This window comes from Hemitrygon akajei, chromosome 5, assembly GCF_048418815.1.
Source record: "Hemitrygon akajei chromosome 5, sHemAka1.3, whole genome shotgun sequence".
Classification (NCBI taxonomy): Eukaryota; Metazoa; Chordata; class Chondrichthyes; order Myliobatiformes; family Dasyatidae; genus Hemitrygon; species Hemitrygon akajei.
This window is the reverse complement of record NC_133128.1, coordinates 113,792,129-113,811,044: the sequence shown is the minus strand read 5'-3', so window position 1 is coordinate 113,811,044 and position 18,916 is coordinate 113,792,129. Positions and strand designations below refer to the sequence as shown.

General features: G+C 43.5%; 1 protein-coding gene across 5 annotated transcripts in view; it reads left to right on the top strand.

The window, feature by feature from the left end:
- ptprna (protein tyrosine phosphatase receptor type Na) overlaps window positions 1-13,556 on the top strand; it is a 229,234-nt gene extending 215,678 nt beyond the window's left edge. For 4 of the 5 annotated variants that reach the window (XM_073046219.1, XM_073046221.1, XM_073046223.1 and 1 more), the window contains 3 exons: window positions 2,179-2,243; window positions 4,393-4,484; window positions 11,250-13,556. In XM_073046219.1, coding sequence (XP_072902320.1) covers window positions 2,179-2,243; window positions 4,393-4,484; window positions 11,250-11,321 — 229 coding nt within the window. In that variant the 3' untranslated portion in view covers window positions 11,322-13,556. The remainder of the gene's footprint in view (window positions 1-2,178; window positions 2,244-4,392; window positions 4,485-11,249) is intronic. The other variant, XM_073046220.1, reaches the window with a different exon arrangement.
- Window positions 13,557-18,916: the final 5,360 nt, after the last annotated feature.

The window sequence follows — 18,916 nt, the reverse complement described above, 5'->3', positions numbered from 1 at the left end:
GAGCTTCCACTTCTCTCCCCTCCATCTCAATGATGTTGGAGGTTAAGTGGCCACTGTGAGTCAGCCCCAGTAGGTGAATGAGTGGTAGAATCCAGGAGCAGTTGATAGGAATGTGGGGAGAATAACAGGATTAGTGTGGGACTGGTGTATCTGGGCAGATAATGGTCAGCATGGGTGGTGTGGGCTGAAGGGCCTTTTGCCATGGTCAGTGATTCTATGACCACATGATACAAATGCTATCTCTACTATTGATAGGGACAGAATTATCCAGTCATCTTCGCCATTCAATCATAGGACTATCAGACATAGAAGTAGAAAGAGGCCATTCAGCCCATTGAGTCTGAACTGGTGGAAAGGTCCAGCTCCAAGATCCACAGCCCTGGTTAGACCTGCTGTGGAGCACCCTGGCAGAAGCGCTAGTCCCCACCCCTCAGGAAGAGAGGATTGACCTGGGAGTATTCCTTGGAATTGAGAGGAACAGAGGATAATTGAATGTTTCACAATATTACGGTGGACCATATGTTGGATACCTTGGGAATTCTAGGACAGTGTCAAATTCTAGGACAGTGTCAAACATTGGAATTTGGAAGTAAGTTAGCAAACCTTGCCAGTACCAAAACTTTGGTGACAAATTGACTTCTATAAAGTGAAGGGTAAATCGATACCAGGTGATTATCATTAAATCTGTGATTGATAGATTTTTATTAACAAAACATTTTTAAGTGGGTCTGTATTATTAGGTCGAAGCTCATGCGTGATCTTATTAAACAGTGGGATAGTCTAAATGGGCTGAATGGCTTTCTCCTGTCCTTGTGTTCAGTTAGAGCTACAGGTTTAGCTGAAGAAAGTGTCAGAGAGGCGCCATGAGCCTCCACATTCAGCGTGTCATTCTCCGCAAATTCCGCCATTTTCAGTGACATCCTACCACCAGGCACATCTTTCTCACCTTTGCCCCCACCCCTCCAGTAACTTTCTGCAGGGATCACTCTCTATGTGACTCCCTCATCCCTCCCCACTAATCTCCCTCCTGACAATTATCACTGCAAGCAGTGGAAGTGCTACACCATACCATTCACCTCCTCCCTCACCACCATTCAGGGTCCCAAGTAATCCTTCCAGGTGAGGCAACACTTCATTTGCAAGAGTGTCAGGGTCATCTGCCATATCCAGTGCACCCAGTGTGGCCTCCTCTACATCGGTGAGACCCGGCGTACTTTGGGGGTCCTCTTCGGCAAGCACCTTCACTCTGTTCACTGCAAAAGGTGACCATTCCCAGTGGCCACCCATTTCAACCTGATCTCAAACTTCTGATAACCATTTCTCTCTGTTTCAATACCTGCCTTTTCTTGTTTTTCCTGGTTCTGGTAGCCCTCTCACCCTTTCTCTTCCCCTCCCCTGTCCTCATGACTTACTCATCACCTCTTTCTGATTCCCTTCTCCATGGTCTACAATTCTCTTCTGTTTCCTTCTTCTTCAGCCCTTTATCTCTTCCACCTATCACCTCCCAGCTTCTCACTTCATCCATCCCTTCCCACACCCACTTACCTTCCCCCTCACCTCGTCTCACCTATCATTTTGTACTCCTCCTTCCCCCCCCCCCCCACCTGCTAATTCTGCATTCGGCTCCACTCCTTTCCTTTCCAGTCCAGATGAAGGATCTTGACCCGAAACATTGTTCATTCCCTCCATAGGTGCTGCCTGACCCACTCCAGCATCTTGAATGTGTTTAACCTTCCCACAACTCTGTCCCTCCTGCTTCACAAGATTAGATTATCTTTGTTTGTCATACGTACATCAGAACGTATAGTGAAATGCATCAGTTGTATCAAATCAAATCAGAGAAGATTGTGCTGGCAAGCCCACTGGACTGTCTCTATTCCCCACCACGAGTCCAGACCTCCTCAATAGCTGAGTTCTCCAACCCTCCCTAGGTGGTCTCTTTCCTAAAGGTTTATGTCTAATGGTCCACTTATCTCCTAATACATCACATAGCCATCTACAACATAAGCTTGTTATCCAATTGGTTTAATTTTTCTCCTCTGCTTTAAAAGCCAATTGGATGTGTTCAGAACAGTGCCATGATGGGTTTCACATGGGTCTTGCTTTGGGCCACTGAAAACACTCCTAAACTTGACCTCTGTCGAGTGAGCGATTAACTCAGCTCTCTTTGTTCTGCAGTGACGGTGCAGGAAGAACTGGAACCTACACGTTAATCGACATGGTTCTCAACAGAATGTCAAAAGGTAAATGCTGGGAGGATTTGGCCTTTAACTGTCCCAGTTCTATTACTCAGTGCCATCTCAAATTAGGCCAGAAATCACCCAGTATCTATGTTCAAGAAGGTGGGAAGAACAGCATCCACTTCCTGAAGCATCACAGGGAACCATTATAGGCATCCCGTCCTTTCCCCGGAACTGTGTGATGGGACAGGGTGGAGGGAGCTTCATTCTGTGTCTGACCACAGGAGTCTGTGATGGGATGGTGTAGAAGGAGCTTCTCTCTGTGTCTGACCCCAAGAGTGTGTGATGAGATGGTGTAGAGGGAGCTTCACTCTGTGTCTGATCCCAGGAGTGTGTGATGGGACAGGGTAAAGGGAGCTTCACTCTGTGTCTGACCACAGGAATGTGTGATGGGATGGTGTAGAGCAGGGGTGTCAAACTCATCTTAGGTCACGGGCCGGATTGAGCAAAATGCAGCTTCATGCGGGCCGGATCAGTCAGATGCATGCGAACGCAGCTTTCGTTGCCTCCGTTTTTTCAGCCTGCTCTCATGTGTCTCAGTCTCTGCTATAACTACAACTTGTTTCACTTTACAAATTCCGTTTCTTATGAAGAAGTCTGCCGAGCAAGACTGCCGAATAAACACTAAAAACCCTGAAAACCTGGTACCTGAATAAACTCAGCATTAGCCATATCATATGCCATAGGCGCTTCGATTACTGGGGCCAGCTTTAATAGTAATTAGATATTATCTCGTGGGCCAAAGATAGTTCCACCACGGGCCGGATTTGGCCCGCGGGCCTTGAGTTTGACATATATGGTGTAGAGGGAGCTTCACTCTGTGTCTGACCCTGGGAGTGTGTGATGGGACAGTGTAGAGGGAGCTTCAGTCTGTGTCTGACCGCAGGAATGTGTGATGGGACAGGGTAAAGGGAGCTTCACTCTGTGTCTGACCACAGGAGAGTGTGATGGGATGGTGTGGAGGGAGCTTCATTGAATCTGACCTTGAAGATTTGCAGATTAGAATTAAAGTTTAAAAGATAAAGCAGATGTTTACACCAAATTTTGCTAAAGTTCTTGGAGAATGTAACAGAGTTAATAGTCTTCTGAAGAAGGACTGTTTATTCCCCTCCATAGATGCTACCTGACCTGCTGAGTTCCTCTGGTGTTTTGTGTGTGTTGCAGTAGATTGAAACCTATTGATAGGGTGTGGCTGGATCTTGAGAAAGCAAGTGGATAAGAGCTCATGGTGTTGGGGGAAGTCAGTTTGTAGCCTTGTGAAAAACTGAGTGGGAATAAATCAAAGACACAATTTATTAATGTCATCATAATAAATTAGATTCATTTCCTTTCAGACATTCACAGGAAAATAAAGAAATACAGTAGAATTTATGGAAAACTACATAAACAACCACTGTGCTAAAGAAGACAAATTGTGCAAATAACAATAAATAGCAAGAACATGAGTTGTAGGGTTCTTGAAAGTGAGTCTGTAAGTGGTGGAATCAGGTCAGTGTTGAGATGAGCTAAGGTATCCATGCTGGTTCAGGAGCCTGATGGTTGGAGGGTAATAACTATTCCTGAAGCTGGTGGTATGGGACTTAAGGCTCCTGTACCTCCTGCCCGATGGTCTGGAGAAGAGAGCATGGTCTGGATGGAGGGATTTCTTGACGGTGGATGCTGCTTTCTTGTAGCATCTTCACTCAGATGGTGGTGTGAGAGTGGAATGAACTGCCAGCAAAAGTGGTAGATGCGGGTTTGATTGCAACATTTAAGAAAAGTTTGGATAGGTACATGGATGGGAGGAGTTGCAGGGATATGGTCCAGGACCAAATAGATGGGAAGGCATAAAAATGGTTCAGCATGTAGATGGGCTGAAGGGCCAGATTCTGTGCCGTGGTACTCTTATGACTCTATACCTGATTAATCTTCAATATTGTGGATAGATGCTCATGTTCTAACAGTGGTGAAGTAGCTCAGTAGGGAGAAATATCTACTGTATAGAGTTAATTCTAGCTATCAACGTAACCCAGCACCACTAATCAACTGATGTTCAGCAATCACTTTCATTCCGTTGGCTTTTCTCAATGCTCGCTTGGGTCTGGTCAGTCGTGTTAAGCTTCTGTTGTATTATCACTCTGATCCACATCTTTACTGTGTTTCTTTCATGCGGACGTGCACCGTGCTCCAGGTGTGAAGGAGATAGACATTGCGGCCACTCTGGAGCACATACGAGATCAGCGGCCAGGGATGGTCTGCACCAAGGTACAACTTCTGGGTTGCTTTATATAACATAGAACAGCACACGCCCTACGACTCATGACCTTATCGAACCCTTCCCTCCTCCTGCATAGCCCTCTATTTTTCTTTCATCCATGCATCTATCTGTAAGGCCATAAGATATAGGAGCAGAATTAGGCCATTCAGCCCATCTAGTAGTTCTGCCATTTCATCATGGCTGATCTATTTTCTCTCTCAATCCCATTCTCCTGCATACTGATGCACCATCAATAACTCTCTGAGACGTGAGGCGAGATATCGGCTTTTATTGACTGGAAGAAAGAACAAGCAGCAATTGACCACCATACTACATCCTGGAGACTGAGAGGCAGGGCTCAGGCCCCAATCGCCTTTATACCGGGGTCCGTGGGAGGAGCCACAGGAACAGTCAGCGGGGGTGGGGTGGGGGGGCGTGTCCAGACAGGTATATGTAGTTCACCACACATACCCCCTGTAAGTTTTCGCGCCCTGACTAATCAAGAATCTATCAACCTCCACCTTAAATACACCCAATGACCTGACCTCCAGAACCACCTCTGGCAACAAATTCCACAGAATCACCACCCTCTGGCTAAATAAATTCCTCCTCATCTAATTCTGAGGCTGTGCCCTCTGGTTCTAGACCTCCCAAATATAGGAAATATCCTCTCCACATCCACTGTCTCTGGGCCTTTCAATATTCGATAGTTTCAAAGAAATCCCACCTCATTCTTGTAAATTCCAGCAAGTACGGACCCAGTGTCATTTGATAACTCTTTCATGCCTGTAATTGTCCCTGTGAACCTCCGCTAAACCCTCTCCAATGCCATCTCATCCTTTCTTAGATAGGTGGCCCAAAACTGCTCACAGTACTTCAACTGAGGCACCAACCATGTTTTATGAAGCCTCGGCATTACTCCTTACTTTTATATTCCAGTCCTCTAGAAAGGAAAGCTAACATGGCATTTGCCTTCCTCCCCACCAACTCAACCTGCAAGTAAACCTTTAGGGAATCCTGCACGAGGACTCCCAAGTCTCTTTTCTCCCTGTTTAGAAAATATTCTATGTTTTTCTTTTTTCTATCAAAGTGCACAATCATACACTTCTCTATACTGTATTCCATCTGCCACTTCTTCCAATTTGTCTAAGTCCTTCAACAGACTCCCTGCTTCCTCAACACTACCTGCCCCTCCATCCATTTTCCTATCATCCGCAAACTTGGTCACAACTTTGGTCCATCATCCAAATCATTGGCATATAATATAAAAATAAGTGGTCCCAACACAGACCCCTGTGGAACACCACTAGTCACCGACAGCCAACCAGAAATGACTCCCTTTATTTCCTCTCTTTGCCTCCTGCCATTCAGCCAATGCTCTATCCATGCCAGTATCTTTCCTGTAATACCATGGGCTCTTTATCTCATTAAGCAGCCTCCTGTACTGCATCTCCTTTACCTATCCTGCTTGTTATTTCCTCATGTGACAAATAAAACTAAACTTTAGTCTTGAACATAGTCTCAGCTACAGAAAAAAGAGCAGTGCAAGGCCCTAACCAGGTAGACTGAGATCACAATTCTAGCTTATCGTACCAGGGGACTGTTCAGTAAGATAAAACAATACCACTTATGGTATTATCCAAGGTTGCATATAAACGGCAAAAAAAGGGGTTGAGAGGGATAATAAATCTTTTGTATATGCTACTTGTTATTTCCTTAAAAATTTCCAACAGTTTTGTCAGGCAAGATTTTCCCTTAAGAAAACCATGATGACTTTGGCTTATTATCATGAGCCTTCAAGTGCCCTGAGGTCTCATCCTTAACAATCAACACCAACATCTTCCCAACCACTGAGGTGAGGCTAACTGGCCTAAAATTTTCTTTCTTCTGCTGCCCTCCCTTCCTGATGAGTGGAGTGACATTTACAATCTTCTAGTCCTCTGAAAACCATGCCAGAATCTAGTGTTTCTTGAAAGATCATTGTTAATACCTCCACAATCTCTTCAGCTTCCTTTCAGAACCCTGGGGTGTAGTCCATCTGGCCCAGATAACTTATCTACCTTCCCAAGCACCTTCTCAATAACAATAGCTGCACTCTCTTCCACCCCCTGACACTCCTGAATTTCTGGCATAGTGCTACTATCTTCCACAGTGATGATTGATGCAAAATATTTATTCAGTTCATCCACCATTTCTTTGTCCCCATTACTACATCTACAGTATCATTTTCTAGTGGTCTGATCTCTACAACTCACCTCTTTTTTACTCTTTATATCTAAAAAAACTTTAGGTATCCCCTTTTATGTCATTAGCTAGCTTACCATCATATTTAATTTTTTCCTTCCTTATGGCTTTTCTGTTGTATTTTTAAAAGCTTCCCAGTCCCTAACTTCCCTCTAATTTTGCTCTATATATGCCCTCTATTTTGCTGTTATGTTGTCTTTGACTTCCCTTGTTAGCAACGATTGAATAATCTTGACTTTAGAATACTACTTCTTCTTTGGGATGTATCTATCTATCCTGTGCCTTCCGAATTGCTCCCAGGAACTCCAGCTGGTGCTTAACTGCTGTCATCCCTGCTATTTTCCTCTTCCAATCATTTTCAATCTTTTCTTACTGATTTAAAAAAAATAAGGATAAATACAAATCAGAGGAGAAGTTATATCAAATACATATTTCAGTAAAAGTACAAAGAAAGGAATATACACTGTCAAGATCATGTATAGTATAATATTGACTATTATATAAAAGGAACTACAACTCCTCTTGACAATTCATAAAAAAAGACTCAAAATTTCTATTATTGAAAAGAAAAAATACCACTAAACTAACCTAAAACAAAAAAATGACTAGGCAGTCCATTTGAGGATATAGTTACAAAAAAAGGGAAAAAATCCTTCTGATCAAATCTGAAACTTCACAGAGAACAAAAAAAATTACCTAAAAAAGTCAAAAAAAAAGAAAACTTAAATCATATGAAAATATTGAATGAAAGGTCGGCAGGTTTGCTCAAACTTAAAAGATGTATCAAACGTTCGACTTCTAATTTTCTCCAAGCTTAAACGACATAATGGAATTTTGCTGTTATGTTGTCTCTGACTTTTCTTGTTAGCAATGGTTGAATCATCTTGACTTTAGAATACAACTGCTTCTTTGGGATGTATCTTCTTTATGGAAGTTAGGAATTTTCTATGAGATTTGTTACCAAATTATCCATTTGCTCATTTACCAAATATGATAGATGCTATCATTATATATAAACGACTCATGAATTTACGAATGATGTCTAATGATAAGGTTAAACATGCTTGGGAATTGGAACTTCAGGAGTCACTTTCAGATGATCAATGGAATAAAATCTATCATTTAGTTAACAACTCATCTATCTGCGCCCGTCACTCAGTTCAAGGTAGTGCACAGGGCACATATGTCAAAAGATAAACTGGCACATATTTTTCTAATATAAATCCCACCTGTGATAGATGTAATGCTGAGGTGGCTACCTTAACTCATATGTTTTGGTCTTGTATGAAGTTAAATAATTTTTGGAGAGATGTTTTTAGAATGTTATTCAAAGTCATAGGTTTGGACCTACAACCTAACTCACTCACGGCAATCTTTGGGATCACTCCGAAGGAAGTAGGAAATGTTCCAGCTTCCGCTCAACGTATGACAGCTGTTTCAACTTTATTGGCTGGAGAGCTATTTTGTTTTATTGGAAGGATCCTAATCCACCCACTGTTTTTTTTTGGCTCCTCTTCCCCTTCCAATCAACTTTGACCAGCACCTCTCTCATGCCTCTATAATTCCCTTTATGCCACTGTAATATTGATACATGTGACTTTAGCATTTCCATCTCAAATTGCAGGGTGAATTGCTACTTTTTGGAGTCCTGATTTAACTCCCATCAGGATCTTTTGACCCTTGCAGTTTTTTTAAACTCTACCCACAAGGATTCTATATCTTCTGATCCTTTGTCACCTCTTTCTAAGAATTTGATTTCATTTTTACCAACCCCTCTGCCTACTTGCCTGTCCTTCCGATATCCTTGAATGTTAAGCTCCCAGCTATGATCATCTTTCAGCCATGACTCAGTGATGCCCACAACATCATACCTGCCAATTTCTAACTGCGCTACAAGATCATCTACCTTACCCCATATACTATTGCATTCAATTATAACCAATCTTCAGTCTTGTATTCATTACCCTTTTCGATTTTGTCCTCATCCCATGGAATGCAATTTTGCCCTATCATCTGCCTGTCTCTCCTGACAGTCTCACTACACTGCATCTGTTTGTATACCAACTGCCCACTCTCGGTCCCATCACTCCGGTTCCCATCCCCTTACCAAATTAGTTTAAACCATCCCCTAGCAAACCTGCCTGTAAGGACATTGGTCTCCCTCAGGTTCAGATGGATTTAAAAGAATTGATTAAAAATTCTATCTGAGGCGCCCCTGACCCTGGCACCTGCGAGGCAACAGACCACAGGGTGTCTCTTTCACCTCCACAGAATCTCGTGTCTACTCTTCTAACTGTGGAACCTCCCATCAGCACTGCAGTCCTCTTCTCCCCTTCTGTTCTGAGCTACAGCAACAGACTCGGTGTCAGAAACCCAGCCGCTGTGATTCCCCCCAGTAGGTCGTCCCCACAACAGTATCCAAAGACGTATACTTATTAAGGGGAGTGGGCACAGGAGTACTCTGTACTGGCTGCCTATTTCCTTTCTCTCTCCTGTCAATCACCCAGATACCTGCCTCCTGCAATTTAGGGGTGACTACCTTCCTGTAGCTCCTATTTATCACCTCTGCGTTTTCATGTATGAGCTGCAGCTTGGTGCATCTGATACAGATGTGGTTATCCGGGATGCTGGAGGTCTCCCAGAATTCCCACAAAGTACACAACACATCCCCTCGAGCCATTCTCACTAACTGTGCACTAACAGATGAAGAATGAAAAAGAATCTTACCTCACCCAAGTCTGTTGATGCAAATTCTCCACACTGGTCCATTGTTGTTCCAATGTCCCTACCTTATTTTTATTTGCCCTCACTAACGAATCACAATATGATTTGGGCCATCAGAAAAAGCCAGAAGCCCGTGAATGTTACTTTTTAAATTACTCACCCCTTCCTGTGTGGAACCTCCACTGTCAATACGATTAGGCCACTGGATCCAAGAGTCTCCTAAATCTTCCCAATGTATCTGCCTTTATCACCATCCCTGGCAGCATGTTCTACACACCCTCTAACCACCTCTGATATTCTGTCTATGCTTTCCTCCAATCACCTTAAAATTATGTCCTGTCATGTTAACTATTTCTGCTCTGGGAAACTGCCTCTGCTATCCACTCTCATTTTGTACATTTCTGTCGTCACCTCTCATTCTCCTTGACTCCAACTAGAGAAGCCTGGACTCGCTCAACCTTTCCCCATATGACGTGGTCTCTAATCCAGACAGTATTCTGGTAAATCTTTGCACCCTCCCTGAAGTTTCCACATCCTGCCTATGAGGTGACCAGAACCGAACACAATACTTGTGGTTTGAGCCACAGTAGGTGGATCTGCCCCGTTGGTAAACGTTCAGTGAGGGGAACTAACTGAGCCATTGATTTCAACCCCCACCCATCCCCTCACCTTTAGGAGGCGAAGTCCTGACCATCACCACCAGCTCCACACCCTGATCCAAGCCTACCAACAGCAGATCATGCAGTAACCTGTAGAGAAGCAATTCTTTGCAGCTCCTTTAAAAAAAAGATTAGTCCTACTCTTTCCTTAAAATTCTCCAATCTTCTTATTTAAACTGATAATACTTGAGAAGGATTGAAGAATTGAGGTTGAGAGGGATAATAAATCACCCATGATGGAATTGCAGAGCAGACTCGATGAACTAAATGGCCTAAACCTGCTCTTACATTGTATGGTCTTATAACTATACAGCACATTACAGAACCTTCAGCCCACAATGCTGTGCTGACCTTTTAACTACTCCATGAAGAATCTAGCCCTTCCCTGCCACATAGCCCTCCATTTTCCCATCATCCGTGTGCCTACCCAAGAGTCTCTTAACTATCCCTAATTATCTGCCTCTAATACCACCCCTGGCAGGCCATTCCACACACCCACCACTCTGTTAAAAACCTACCTCTGACATCCCCCCCCACCTATACTTTCCTCCAATCTCCTTAAAATTATGCTCCCTCAAATTAACCAGTTCAGTCCTGGGGAAAAAGTCTCTGACTATCCACTCAATCTATGCCTCTTATCATCTTGTTCTATCATCGTTTTACTGTGTACTAACCCGATACACTATATAATGATTTGATCTGTATGAACAGTTTGCAAGCTAAGCTTTTCACTGTATCTTGGTACACGTGACATTAACAAACCAGTAAAGATTCCTTTATCTTGAGGCTGTATCCTCAGATCCTACACTCTCCTACTAACCTAAAAACCCTAAAAACTACTCTCCTAAAAACCCCTCCACGTCCACTCTATCCAGATCAATACATCAGTAGGTCTTCACCCCCCCACCAACCACAGTCCCAGCCATCTTGGATCTAGGCTTTCTGGCTATCAAAGCAATTTCACTTTGTTGGTTCAGTTTTACTGTGACTGCCTTTAGAGTAACAACACTCACACAACTTTAAATTCTCCCTACATAACCTCCAGACTTTGAACTGTAATATAGTCAGAGAAAAATAAATTGAAAATGCGAGCACAGAGAAAAGGCTTGACTTTCTAACAAGGCCACACTTTGTTTTTGAAACCAGGACCAGTTCGAGTTCGCCTTGACCGCCGTGGCAGAGGAAGTCAACGCCATCTTGAAGGCACTGCCCCAGTGAACTCGCTGCAACCCCAAACTGCCTGGCCCACAAGCTGCAGCCGCTTTGTCCTCCTCCATCTCCCCAAACCGCCGCCTATGTGCCACCTTCTGTGTCCTCCCTTCCCCTTTTGTGTCCGTCAGCAGAAACGCCACCTGTGCAGAGACGTCCACTTCCCGTGAAGAGTTTGTGTCCTCCCAGCGTGTGATGAGCTGAGACTTCATTAAGGGCGCTCCCCACTGGTTGGTGGGTCACTCAACTCCTGGCAGTGGGTTAGACCCTAGCCACTCCCTACTCCCTCCCCCCCAGTAGAATTTCACAGAATCTATCCCACTGGAAACCCCACCTCCTCTCTTGGCCGAAGATGAAACTGTGTGCAAAGCCAGATGAGACAGCACTCCACTCTGGCTGAAGACCCTGTGCACCTGTGAATATCGACATGTTCAGAGGGAAGAGTGAGGCTGAGGATAGCTGGTGACAATGCATTATAAATACAAGAGCTTCTGCAGATGCTGGAAATCTTGAACAGAATAGTACCCAGAATCGGAGAGGGAACCTTTAGATGGGCCACTGGAGTTAGGTAAAAATCAGATCGAATTCAACTCATTAGATTTTGAACATTATGCAGATGCTGGAAATCCAGATATACACACACAAAATGCCAGAGCAACTCAACAAGTCAGCTAACATCAATGGAGGGGAATAAACAGTCGATATTTCGGACCGAGACCCTTCATCAGGATTGGAAAGAAAGGCGGCTGAAGCCAGATTAAGAAGGTAGGGTAAGCTGGCAGGTGATAGGTGAGGAGGAAGGTGGGTGGGTGGGTGAGTGGCTGAAGAATGAAGCTGGGCAGTGATAGGTGGAAGAGGTAAAGGGCTGAAAAAGAAGGGATCTGACTGGAGAGGAAAGTGGATCATGGAAGAAAGGGAAGGAGGGGAACTAGAGGGAAGGGGTGAGAGGGCACCCAAAATGGGGAATGGAAAAAAGAGGGTGGAGGGGGAAAATTACTAAGTTGGAAGGTCACAGCCCAAAATGTCAACTGTTTATTCCTCTCCCTAGATGTTGCCTGTCCTGCTGAGTTCCTCCAGCATTATGTGTCTGGCCGGTGACAGTGGTTATGCCAACCACTTGTACATCTCTCCTGCTAGAATGAAAGGATTGAAGCAGACTTTGTACAGAGGGACTTACGTGTAAGATTCAGGCAGTGGAGTATTCTGGTTCCTGCTGCTACCTCAATTCAATCCTGACCTCGGATCCAAACTTGTGTTTTGTGGGGTTTATATCATCTCTCTGTGACCATGTGGACTTCCTTCTACTTTCCAAAGGAAGGCACGTGGGTGAATTGGCTCTAAATTGTCTCTGGTTTAGGTTAGAGACAGAAAAAAATTGAAAAGTGGGACTTTGACATAGGGGGCAGAGAGGGAAAGGGAAAACAAATGCGAGAGATAAAGAAAAATGGAGAGAGTGAGAAAGAAAAAGAGGGAGGAGGGTAGCGAGAGGAGAGAGAAAGAGTAAGTTGCAGAGTTGAAGGTAAGTATCTATCGAGGGAAGTGAGATTGATGGGATTATCACTTGCGGCTGTCATGGGGCCAGAGAGCTGAGTGGCCTCTTTCTGTGTCATTATAGAAACGAGATAAAGGCACAAAATGCAAGTGAAACTCAGCAGTCAGCTTCTGTGGAGTGATAAAAAGAGTTAACATTTCATGTCGATGACTTTTCACCAGTTCTAAAGGTCTTCAACCTTCTCTTTCTCTCTCCACAGAAGTTGCCTTACTAGCTGTGCATTTTTAAAACTTTTTTTTTGTTCCTAGTGCAAATTTCAAGCAACTTGCAAGTGTTCCAGTGTTTGATGTCTTAAGATGGGTTTTTTTTGGGCACTGTGTAGCTGGAATGCCCCAGGTTGGGCAAAAAGACATCATCCTGATCCACCAATGCAGTGTGAAATGGTGTCACGTGTGCAATCAGCCCCTCTCTACCAAGCTTTCCATCAGCCAAACTGGATTAAATTGCACCTTACAACTGTTAACACGCTTCGACTGATTGATCCGCACACTATTTATTTCCACCATAGTTTTAATAGTTGCAGAACTTGGCACCAGTCGGATTGTGACATGTTTAGCTATAACACCAACACCAGAGAACATAATTTTTAATCAATTCTTTAAAATATATTAAACACACACTTGAACCTTTGCACTCATAACAAGACCTTTTCGGATTTGTGAGACAGTTCCAGTGGATCCTATGGTGGAGAATTTCTCCTCTCTCTCTGTCTACTTTGGTCCATCCCTTGTACAGAACCGCCAACAACAGGCTCCCTCCCCGCGACAGTCGGGCTAATGGGACCATGACACTTCAGTAAAAGACAACAAAGGCAGGCACCACCTATCTGCATCCTCAGCTTTGTACAGGACGAGGGCAGGAGGGTATGAAGGGAATCCCATGCATCTTCCAAAATGGGTGTTGCAACTAACATGCGTCCAAGTCAGTTTCAGCACTTGCTGGGTTAAAGTTCAAGCCCATGAGACTGATGTGTTAATCTGTGTATGTATGGGGGAGAGAAAAATAAAACGTGATATAAATATCCTGCTGCTTTGTGATGTCCCAAGCTTGAGACCAAACTTCTCCAGTGCAGTATCTCATTCCAAAGCTTCAGAGAAAATTTCTAAAAAAAATTAAATTTAATTTTGTATTTTGATGTGAATAAAGTTGTTTGTGAAGTCTGTGCAAACTGCAGATGAAAGTCTCTCGTGTCCTTCATGGGTCTCTGTTCCTTCTCATGATGAGAATTAAAAGCTCGCTCACAGAGTTAGGCAAGAGAGCTGGTGAATGGGACACAAGGAGGTCCTTTCCAGGTGAACAATCTGTGTTTGGAGAAGCAAATTATAAACACAAAAGATTCCACAGATGTTGGATATCAGGAGAAACTCACACAAAATGCTGGAGAAACTCAGCAGGTCAGGCAGCATCTACAGAGGAGAATTAAATGGTTAAGACCCTTCATCAGAAATAGAAGGGGAAATAAGCCAAAATAGGAAAGTGGTGGGGTATGGGGAGGAGTACAATTTAACGGGATAGGTGAGGGGGAAGTAAAAAGCTGGGAGGGATTAGTGGAAGGGGTGAAGGGTTGAAATAGGAGGAATTAGATGAGAGTGGACAATGTTAGTAAAAGAAAGAGCAGGGACAGTGGAGGAAGGTAAAACTCAGGTGCACAGAAGGGGTAAAAGGGGAGCCAAATGGGGAATAGATAAAGAGAAGGTGGAGGGGTAGAAATTACCAAATTGGTGGCCACCAGGAAATCCCACCCCTTCTGGTCAGAGCAAAGGTACTCAGCAATGCAGTTCCCCAATCTACATGGATGCATGATAGAAAAATGGAGGGCTATGTGAGAGGAAGGGTTAGATTGATCTTAGAGTAGGTTAAAAGGCTGGCACAACATCAGGGGCAAAGGGCCTGAACTGTTCTATGTTCTAAGGAAACCAGTGCACTTATGGCAAATTTTCTGAGAACAACAGAAATTACAATGAGGGCAAACAATTTGCAAAGAGATTATAACTATGTAGAGATATACAGGAAAATCTCAGTAAGACAAAGAGTACAGAGAAAACTTACAAGGATGACCCCAGGGCTTGAGGACCCGAGATAAATACAGGTTGATTAAGTTGAGACTTTATTCCCTAGAGCGTACAAGAATGAAAGGAGATTTGATAGAGGTATACAGAATTATGAGGAGTATTTATAGTCATATGAGACAGAGTCAGAGAGAAATCATGAGGTAAACGCAAGCAGGCTTTTTCCCATTGAAATTGTGTGAGATGAGAACTGGAGATCATAGGTTAAAGGTGAAATATTTAAGGGGAATCTGAGGGGAACCTCTTCACTCAGAGGGTGGTGAGAGTGTGGAATGAGCTGCCAGCGGAAGTGGTGGGGTGCGGGTTTGATTGTACATTTAAGAGATTTGGAGGACTATGGTTTAGGCGTGATGGGACTAAGCAGAATAACAGTTCAGCATGGACTGGATAGGCTGAAGAGCCTGTTTCTGTGCTGTAGTGTTCTACGACTCTAATGGTTCTTCTATCATTGTTCTCTAGCCCTTGTGTCAAGCCCCCATGCTCTATATAGAGTAGGACAATTAAACAATGAAGTAGCACCATTGAACAGAAAATCCAACCTTGCCCTAACTCTATCCACTCCTCCCCCCCAACATCATTACATCAGCTTCCAAAGGGAGACAATCCCCTTGATCAGTTAGGGAAGTGGGTCAAGGAGCAGCAAATGGATCTTGTGAGGCGGTGCATTTTGGAAAGTCAAACCAGCAATGGACAAATGAACGGTATGCTCAAGGAATAGAGGAACCTTGAAGTACATGTGTATAGTTCGTTGAAAGCAGCATCACAGGTAACATAGTGGCAGAAAAGGCATTTAGCATGCTGGCCTTTAACAGCATTCATCAGTGTAGGGGTTAGGATATTATGTTGTAATCGTTCAAGATGTTGGCATTTGGAATACTGTGTACAGTTTTGGTCACCCTGTTATAGGAAGGATGTGGTTAAGCTGGAGAAAAGATTTACAAAGATGTTGCTAGAAGAAGAGGGCTTGAATTATAGGGTCAGATTAGCCAGGCTAGGTCTTCATTCCTTGAAACACAAGAATGAAGGGCTACCTTAAAAACAAGAGATTTTGCAGATGCTGGAAATCTTGAGCAACACATACAAAATGCTGGAGGAACTCAGCAGATGAGGGGGAATAAACAATGACCCTTCATCAGTCTTCACTGTTTATTCTCTTCCATAGGTACTGCAGGACTTGCTCAGTTCCTGCAGAATTTTGCAGGTGACCTTGGAGAAGTGTTTAAAATTATGAGAGGCATAGATAAGGTGGATGGTACAGTCTTTTCTCAGGGTAGGGGAGTCCAGAACTGAGGAACATAGGTTTCGGGCTAGAGGGAAAAGATTTAAAAGGGAACTGAGGGGCAACTTTTTCACGCAGAGGGTGGTGAGTGTTTGGAATGAGCTGTCACAGGGAGTGGTTGATGCAGATACAATAGTATCATTTAAGAAGCATTTGGATAGGTACAAAGAGGGATAGGGGGCTAACACAGGAAATTAGGACTGACTGGGTGGGCACCATGGTCATCTTGATCTGGTTGGACTGAAGGGCCTGTATCTGTGTTGCATTGTTCTCTAAGGCTGCTGGCAGCACACCTCACCTCCCCCATGTTCTCTATGCCCAGAGTCCTGCTGACTATTACAGACCTCGTCATGGTCAGTGGGTATACTGTATTTAAAGCGAAGGTTAATAGGTTCTTGATTAGTAATGGTGTTGAAATTACAGGGAGAAGGGTGGAGAATGGGGTTGAGAGGGATAATAACTCAGCCATGATGGAGTAGACTCAATTGGCTGAATGGCCTAATTCTGCTATGTTTTATGGTCTTATGGGCCAGAGTACTAAACATGGAAGCTTCCCAGTGATAAATCAAATAAAGGTTATGGCGAGACCATAATTAACAGATTTGGAGAATACCTGGACCAAGGAATAACTGTAAATCAGAAGATGGAAAAATGAAGAACTGACTAAAGCCTCAGGAAGCCACAGGAGAAAACCAATCCAAAGAGGTTAAGGTGGCAGCTACCTACCTGATCTGCATTTCCGAAACAGATCTTTTCATTATCCCTGGATGTAGTTGTTGCTTCAGTTTCAAACTCCACTACAACACAGGTATACCTCAAGGATGCATGCTTAGCCTGCTGCTCTACTCTGTCCGCATTCATAACTGTGTGGTGAGGCACAGCTCAAACTGCATTTATAAATTTGCCAATTACGCAACTGATGTTGGGAGAATCTCGGATGGTGATGATACAGGAGTGAGACAGATCAGCCCGTTGAGTGGTGTCACAACACCCTTTCACCGAATGTCAATAAGGCCAAGGAATTGATTGCAGACTTCAGAAAGGGGAAGTCGAGGGAACACATCAATCCTCAGAGGGTCAGCAGTGGGAAGAGTGAGCAGCTTCAAGTACCTGAGTGTAAATATTTCAGAGGATCTTTCCTCTGCCCAACATATTAATGTAATCATGAAGAAGGCATTCATTAGGAGTTTGAGGAGATTTGGTATGTCATCAAACACTAACGAGTTTCTACAGAAGTAGCATGGTGAACATTGTATTGCTGTCTGGTATGGAGGGACTCTGCAGAGGGTCAGAAAAAGCTGCAGAAAATAGCACACAGTCAATTCTATGGGCACTAGCTTCCTCGTCATTAAGAATATCTTAAAAAGGCAATGCCCTAAGAAGGCATTATCCATCATAAAGGACCCCACCATCCAAGACATGCCCTCTTCTTGTTACTACCATCAGATTAGGTACAGGAGCCCAAAGAAGCATACTCAACATTTTAGGAATGGCTTCTTCCCCTCCACCAGATTTCTGAACGGTCCATGAACACCAATTCATCCTCTTTTTGCATGAATTTATTTATTTTTAATATATTCTTATTTTAATTTATATCAATTTGTATGTACTGCTGCTGCAAAAACAAAATTTCATGACATATGTCAGTGATAATAAACCCGATTCAGATTCTAATTGCATACTTTCCCCAAATGACCCTGTCTCTCTCTCTCCTGCTGCAGGATTTCAACCCAATGCATTTTCATTCACAAATGCTGCTCAACCCATTGAGTTTCTCCAGCAGACTGTTTGTTGCTCCAGATTCTAGCATTTGTAGGATCTCATATTTGTCTCTCCCTCTCTCTCCCCTCCTAAAACCTACCGATTTAGCCAAGCATCCATAAATCTGAGCTAACATCAACTTGAACAATTCTGTCTCGAGGTTTATTTGGTAATTCCTCTTATGAAATGACAGCAAGCCTTTCAAGTTAAGAATTCGGAATAAGAAACTATCTATTTAAAACAGAGGGATTTCTTCCATTAGGAAAGAGCTGTGGAAGTAGAATTATTGATTAAGCTCAAAAGACTGATAATCTGAACAACACTTCCATAGATCCTCAAAGTTGCCATGCAGGTTGATAGGGCTGTTATGAAGGTGTATGGCGTGTTGCCCTTCACTAGTTGGGAGATGGAGCTTAAGAGCCACAAAATAACGCTGCACCTCTATAAAACCCTGGTTTAACATTTGGAATATTATGTGCAATTCTGGAAGCTTTAAGAGAGGGTGCAGAGGAGATTTACTAGGGTGCTGCCTGGATTAGAGAGCTTGTCTTATGGGGATAGGTTGAGTGAGCTCGGGCTCACTCCTTGGAGTGAAGAAGAATGAGAGGAGACGTGATAGAGGTGTACAAGATGGTAAGAGGCATAGATAGAGTGGACAGCAAAGACTTCTTCCCCAGGGTGGAAACAGCTAATTTAGAGGGGCATAATTTTTAAGCAATTGGAGGAAAGTACAGCGGAGATGTCAGAGGCAAGTTCTTTACATAGAGATTGGTCAATGTGTGCAATGCCCTGCCAGTGGTTGTGGTGGAGGCAGATGCATGAGAGTCATTTAAGAAACTTTTGGATAGGCACATGGATGGTAGAAAAATGGAGGGATATGTGGGAGGGGAGGGTTAAATTAATTGCAGAATAGTCTACACACACAAAATCATACATTCTTATA